Genomic DNA, 7869 nt, shown 5'->3' with positions numbered 1-7869 from the left:
TTTTGTGCAAGCGAAAAAAAATTTCAACTTTCCGTTGATTTCCCATCAAGAAAATCACAGAAAAGCATTAAATAGCGGGGGATGAAAAATTGGACCATATAAATTCACCAACACTTCTCACACCATTCAACTCCAACGTTCACCAAAAAGTGAAGTATGGACTAGAGAGTCTTGCAAATTATTGTGAAGCATGTTCCAGAAGCAGAGATCATAGAATTAGGAGATGGCGCCTACAAAATCCGTCTGTCATATTGCTTCAAAGAAATGGTTGTGTATCGAGAGCTAAGAAGAGCTATGAAAGAGTCCCCAACCAAGCCCATCTATTCAACCTTTTGTTCATAGAATACAAAGTTCAGATATTTTGAAGACAACTCCTCCAAGGTATAAATTCCTAGCCTGCAACAATCTCTTCACTTTTGGAGGAAAACAATACTACAAAAACCATAATGCAGCTAATGGTCAAGACCATCAGAAGGAGAAAAAAATCAACTCCAAAGATCATGATCAGCACAGTCTAGTTTCAAGAAAAAAATCAAATGGAAGGAGGTCGATTGCAGCAGCAGCAACAACAGAGCTGGTGACAACGACTACTAAGTGCAAAATGTGGAAACACTGAACCTAGTTAATTTGATAAATTATTTCAAGCAAGATGCACAGGATTTTGTTCAAACACAATTGGAACTATCCCAGAAGCCTTACTAGGCAAAAAAAATTACGATGGTGATGATGAGGGAGAGATGATATCTTGTGGATTGAGTAAAGTTGTGCCTCAACAATGTATGAAAGAAAAGGAAGGCGATCTTCAAGATGAGAAGAATTCTTTTGAACTGCAGTTATGGTTTTAACCAAATTATTGATTTGGGTTTTGAAGGATCTCAATTCTCACTCGGACGGATATATTCTGGTGTCACAGAAATTATAGTTTCATTAACTTAGTGCAAAGTGCCCATATAAATAATAAATTGTCCTATTGATATTCTTATCATTGTTGCTTTGATTATTCTATCATAGAAAGTGTTGGCCAGGATTGAATGTTGATTTTGGTTTTTGTTTGCTTCAGAATCAATAGAATTCATAAATTTTAATGACTCTTATTCTTGCATCTTAATTCCTTATGGTTTATGTTCACCCATTTTTATGTTATTATAGATTTGAGGAATATTTTGATATTTGGGAAATAGAGGGAGGTGAAACAATTGGGTTTGCTATTGTTTGTTCCTGTGATTATATTCATCGTATTCTGAAAATATTCATGAAACTTGTATAAAATTAACTCCAACTCTTATATTTTATTTATGAATTACTTTAAAAGATATCCACCCATTAAAACGTAAAACTGCCTTTTTGGACGTGGACGTGGAGAAGAGAACTTCCTTTATAGTACATCAACCAGTTGCTCACACAGACAGCTTTAAAATAAAATACAGTATACGATATGCATTTCAAAACAAATGGTTAATTAATTAGATAATATGAAACATGCATCCACCCAACCTTATTTATTCCCCATAATCCTTTTCTTTGAATGTGCATTGCCCGAAGACTTCTACTTCCCCTTGAAGATGTCACATTTTCACAATTTTTCCAGTGGTGATTAAGTATAATCTCTAGGTCTCAAACATGCTCTCTATCCTTCTAGCTGGAAATTTGGACATAATCTAGAAATGCAAAAGAAAATCCTCACTTTCTTTTACTAGATATCAACATAGATCCATTTTAAATACAGATCTAATCAGCAAAATCCAATTTTTTCACTTGCAATTTTTTTTATAAGTAGACATTATTTAAATGTTTTTTATAGTTATTTTTTGTTTTTTTTAGAGTTGAAAAAAAAAATATGAACAAAATTTATTTCAACTTTGATGAGTTGTATTGGATTGTAGAATGAGTGTCTAGGCTCAATAATTTACCCTTAATGTTATAAATATTAGTGAAATAATACTCATAGTGGATGATTGTTTGCACCATGTTTACCATACAACTAGGTTGGCCAATATTTTCATATTGAACAATATCCTTCCTTTTGTTCCTCCACTAGACGTGTTTCTCACCTACATCATCAGGGTTTTCCATTTCCATGTGATTCATTAAAGTAATCTCACGAGTCTCGTGTGAAATTCTATCTACGCCTTTTAGTTTATGCCTTAAAATATCGTATTTTATTGCAAAATGTAGAGGGGAATGGTCACTTTGTTGCGTTAAGGGGATTTCTTGGCGACATCGTGCATCATTTTCTTACATTCCATGAACAGTAAATACATCACGTACGAGGTTCCAAAGCTTGCATCTGCAATTGCATTTTCATTACCAACTTCACAATTTAGTTTTGTCTCAATGTACTCATGAAACAACATGTCTCGTCCTTATGTAAGCTGGATTTGAGTTCTCTCTTTGTGGGTTGTATTAGCTTATAATTTTTAACAACTCCAGGTTCATTATTTTCCAAGTGATACTTAGAAAAGATAAGATAAAGTAAGATATCTCTGCTTTGTCACCACTAAAGTGTAAAGCCTCTTACAGTGATGCTAACAATGGCTTTGGAAATTGTTAGAAGATAATTCTTCCATGTATAGTTTAGAATTAGTTACAGATTTATAAGTGGATGTTGAGAAATCACCTAGTCACTAATTCCCATTTTGCCCTTCCCGAGGGTAATGTAACCTCCAAAAAATAAATGCAAGGAATACAGCACCTACACACGCCCTTCCCAGAGGCAGTTCGGCATTCTGCCAGCCCTTTCAAGAATATCTTTAATTTGATGGGATGGATTCAGCCCAAGCCCTACCGCGCGCTGCCAGCGCTCCATTCTGCTCAGCCCCAAGCATGGCCCGTAGCTCATGTTCATGTCAAATTCCCTCAATATTTCCTCCACTTCATCTTTTTCATCATCTGCAGCGATGTTGGCAACAGAGACCTTGGTATCGCCATAGATATGAGGCGAGGCATCCAATTGTTTCTTGCTGGATTTAGCAGAAGAAAAATCGGAATTGACTTTCTTCCTCTGAGGAAAAAGGGACTGTAAACCTGCTCCCGTCTGCGCCATTATCATATACTGAATACACACACCTTTAAAATGAACTGAGAACATGAGCATCAACCTGTTTGGGACTTCCATTGATGAGTCGAATGATGCTGTAATGGCTGAACAAATCATAGTTTTGAGCAGAGGAAATTACAGCTGCGAAATTATTATCATTTCACCAATGGAAAATTAAATTTCTTAATCAATTATCTGCCCACGGCGTTAATTGATCAATGAAATTTCCCAGCTACGAAATTTGTTAACTTTAGCTACGTGATGATTTTGACAATGGAACCTCCAGAGGGGCGGGTCGATTCCCGGAATCGACCCGCCGCCGGGTCGGGCGGCGCCGCCTCACAGCGCCACCCTGGGGTGGTGCTGCGAGGCGGCGCCGCCCGACCCGGCGGCGGGTCGATTCCGGGAATCGACCCGCCCCTCTGGAGGTTCCATTGTCAATAAGTTTTAAGAAGCATAGGAATGCACATTAAAATCGACCCGCCCCTCTGGAGGTTCCCCGTGAGAAATCTATTATGATAGTTGAACGCCATGATGGGCACAGACAACGGAGTAAGCTATACTGCGAATTTTGGAATTGACGTGACCTTCATATGGATGATAATACATGCATGTATCCGGCATCGCATCCGAGATCTCCGACGTTTGTGCCTAAATCTCCGATGACCGCTATACGGTCCACATCTCCATTCGCCGCCACCGTACAGTCCAGACCATGCATCCAATTAAAGCATGGATGGACCAGCTACCATATAAAATCTAAATTTTGAATTTTTAACCCGCCGGGTCACTGGCTTATCGGGACTACAGTGATACCTTCCAGGCGCGGCATAGTCCCTCTATTTGAATTTGAATTTTGAGCGGGCCTAAAACATTATTTGTTGTTTAAACCAGAGACCAGGCAAATGTATTATGTAATTTTAAACAGAACGTTTGGTGTGATGTGTTTTTTCTGTGCAGTTTTTTGCAGATGAGGTATCGACCTGTGTGTTCAAGAAGCGCGAGGACATGGGGTACCAATTTAACCAGCCTTTTGCAGATGAGGTATCGACCTGTCATTTTGATAAAACTTATTTTCCTTTATCCATTCATATTCCAACAACACTGACCAGAACAACTCTCACCTCCATTGACTCATTTTCTAGTTAAGATGCACTATCTTTTTTTGACAGTGTTCCCCTTATAATTTTCTAATTAAGGTTCACTATCTTTTTTGACAATGTTCCCTTCTTCTTCCTTTTTTCCTTTGGGCCTTGTGCATCTTTCTCTAGCCACGCTTTTTTTTTTTTGGATAAATAACTTTCCCAACAGTTTATCTTCCTTTCTGTTCGAGTTTGTATATCATCTCATCAAACTTTTGTCTTTAACTAAAATATTTCCTCCCAACAGCTTTTAACACATAGTTAACCACAATTATAATTCCATTTTCCTTCCTTTCCGTTCGAGTTCGTATATCTCATCACACTTCTTTTTTTAAATAAAATATTTCCTCCTAACAGCTTTTAACACAGTTAACAACAAATATAATTTCATTTTTTAACAGCAAATTATAATATTTTATATGAGACAATTCGTTTTCCAAATTTAAACTTTTTAACTCAAAGTTAAAAATAAAAATAAAATTCACAAGTAATTATCCAGAATGTTACAAATGATATAATAAAATAAAAATCATAAGTAATTATTCAAGGATGTTACAAATGATATCAATATGTAAATATATATTGAAATTTGTTATTAAAAATAACTAAAATATTTCTAAATACATAATTTTGCTTTTTCTATTTTTATTAAAAAAATAATAAAAAATAATAACTTTATTAAACTTACTCCATAGAATAATAAAATAAAATCATAAAATAAAATAAAAACCATAAGTAATTATCTAAAAATGTTACAAATGATATCAATATATAAGTACATATTGTAACAAATGATATCAATATATAAGTACATATTGTAACAAATGATATCAATATATAAGTACATATTGAAATTTAATATTAGAAACGATTAAAAAAGCTTTTAAATACATAATTTTGTTTTTTCTATTTTCATTTGGAAAAATAATTAAAAATAACAACCACTTTATTAAACTTACTCCATGTGTAATTTTATCAAAGCATCTAAAATTGCTTTAGAAGAACTTCATAAATTTAATTAACTTTTTTTTTTCAAAATATAATTTTTATGTCTATTGTTAAAAAAATGTTGTTTTTTAGAAACAATTATTTCATGTGGATTGAAAAATTAATTAAGGATGTCTAAATATGTAGATTATCTAAAATTCAAACTATCAACTTTCTAATTTAAAAACGCAAAACAATAAAAACCCCACTAAAAAAAAAAAAATTAAGATAGAGAACAAGAAAATATGAATACAATGACGACTTCAAAAACTATCAAATTTAGAAAATAATTTTTTACATTTCATACACTAGAAAATTTAAAGTCAAAAAATATATCTTTTAAAAAAAGGGTGTGATGCAGAATACTCACTTTTTAAAATCAGGCTGAAAATCACTACCATTCACTACCATTCTAAAACTTAATGCACATGAAAAAAATTAAAGTTCCAAAAACCATGTTCTAAAAAAAACATGTGTATTCTGCATCAACACTTTTGAAAATCGGGTCATTTTTTTGCCACCTCTACAAAACGGGTAACAGTATCAGTTCCCGTTTCAAAGTTTACATTGTTGTTGTCTGTTTAGTAGGAGGAGCGGTAGTCTGAGGGGGTTCTTCCAGATTGATTATTTCTGGAGGGGGCTGAGAAGTTTGGCCTCCTTCCTTCTGTTGTAGTGCTGCCTGCAGTGCAGCCTCTGATTCTCCCAACTTCTCTTGTGTCTGGATCAACTGCTTGTACAATGATACCAGCATAGCTGCTGCATCTTGGTCATGCCTTAGCTGGGCAACCTCTTCTGTTTGAGGATGAAGAGTTGCTGGGATCTTGATCATCTTTCTCAATGATGCCATATCTGCATCCCTCAATTTCAACAGTGCTTGTACAGCCTTAATGTCCTTGGGATCATGCCCAAGTTCTATGATGATGTCCTCCAATGCTTTGATTCGGTTGTCCTTTGCCTGTGAGGAAGCTTTCTCCAACTCAAGTTGGGAAGCTGTGTTGTTTAGGCTGTTTTCCAGCCTATAGTTCACCAATGTCTTGTTTGCCAAGGTGGCATACACCATCTCACCCGTTTGCTTGTGCAATTCTATTTGATCCATCGAGTGGATGTCCTTTGCAAGGACCTCAAGATTGGTCCTTAAGTAATCTGCAGCTGACTGTGGCTGCAACATTGTTGGCATGAAGTGGCTCATGATCATTTTTCCCTCTTGCACATCATATGCAGACATCAATCTTTGCTGGTTTGTAGGGGCCATCTTCAACAAATGATTGTAGAGCTGCAGTTTGAGAGGTTCATTCCTCTTCTTTATCTCAATGAACTGTTGTTTTATACCGGTTTCTGCTTGTCTTTGGTGGCTTGAGGAGCTGACTTCTCCTCCAATTATCCTTTCTTGTTCCTGCTTAAAGGAACTTGCTGATGCTTCCATGCTTGGTGGGCCCATGCCCAAAGATTGCCCAAGAGGCATTTCTTCCTCAGAGAGGGGATTCATTCTGTGTCTTTTCTCCCCTTGACTTATAGATGTGGTGAGGGGAGTCTCCTCCTCTCTGTCCCTCTTTCTATTTCTTTCTTCATTTTGAGGTGTCTGAAGGACTGAGGTTTCCACTGTAGTTTCCTGCCTAGGAGGCACAGTTGGTTGTGGCTGCTGCTCAGTGGATTTTGGAGCTTCCACTGTTTTTTCTTGCTACACAAGCTGCTGTTGTCTTTGTTCTTCTTGTTGCTATACCTATTGTTGTTGATGCACTTCCTGCTGCTGCACTTCTTCTTGCTGTTCCACCTCTTTTTCTGTTTGTTGTACGGTCATGGGAGGTGGTTGTTCCTGTTCCATCTGTTTTTCTTTGCCTTTGCTGGATGTCTGTTGAGTGTCCTTGGCTGCTTGCTGATGTGTTGTTGAAGATGAGGCAGCTGCTCCAAGTTGCCTTTGATATGAGGAGGAAACCTGTCCACAAGTTTCCAAGTCAGCCTCTTTTTGAATATTCCTAGGCTCTCTTTCTAGCATTTGCTCTCTAGTGATTGGCTCTTCTAGAGTGCCCTCTTTCCAGCTCAAGGAATTGGCATGCTTTTCAATATGAGGCAGTCTTACATGTGCATAGTTACCCAATTTGTATTTTATCCTCCTGAGGGAAATAAAATGATTAGGGTCATAAGGTGCCCATTGGAAACTTGTTTGCAATTGGAGGCCCTCTAGGATCATATCTGCTGCCTTCCATCCCTCCTCCATTTTTTTGTATAGAAAAGGGCCTAGCTGGTTCCTTACTTTCAGTTGCACCTTCTTGTTTTTACTTTGGAAATGGAAACAGTCTGCATTTCCAAACTGCCTGAAGTATTCTAAGGCAAAAAGTCTCATAGGGACATATTTTGGCAACCTATAAGGGTTCAACTCACAGCCATATATTCTGATTACTGTATGGTGTTGGTAAAAGTACCAATCACCAATGCTGTAGGCCTTGGAGAGATGGAGAACTCTTTGCATGTCATCAGTCAACCTTGGAGGAGGAACACCATATAGCAATGTCATAGCTGGATGAATGAACAGGTCTATGAATTCACAGTATGTGTATGGTGATTGAGAAGTGCAATGTAAAACTGAAGTCCAAAACACAACCGACCTTGGATTTCCCTGGGCATTGAGTTTCTTGAGGGAATGGGGAAACTGTCTGGTTGATAAAATAGGAACATATAATAGATGTATGAGGTGTATCTAAAAAC

At 36.7% G+C, this 7869-nt stretch overlaps 1 protein-coding gene across 1 annotated transcript; it reads right to left on the bottom strand.

The window, feature by feature from the left end:
* Window positions 1-2692: 2692 nt before the first annotated feature.
* LOC149147908 (uncharacterized) lies at window positions 2693-3043 on the bottom strand. The gene has a single exon (XM_089442002.1). It carries the CDS (start codon window positions 3041-3043, stop codon window positions 2693-2695), a length of 351 nt encoding a protein of 116 aa, XP_089298128.1.
* Between the last annotated feature and the right edge of the window lie 4826 nt (window positions 3044-7869).

The sequence above is a fragment of the Pinus tabuliformis genome, chromosome 9, assembly GCF_031772625.1.
Source record: "Pinus tabuliformis cultivar Carrire ecotype Pingquan chromosome 9, CPIR1, whole genome shotgun sequence".
NCBI lineage: Eukaryota > Viridiplantae > Streptophyta > Pinopsida > Pinales > Pinaceae > Pinus > Pinus tabuliformis.
Note: the sequence above shows the minus strand (reverse complement) of the source record. Positions and strands in the feature narration are given on the sequence as shown.

Bases quoted from the DNA above. Each gene is read 5' to 3' on its own strand.
- LOC149147908 (XM_089442002.1), bottom strand. From the start codon at position 3,043: ATGGCGCAGACGGGAGCAGGTTTACAGTCCCTTTTTCCTCAGAGGAAG.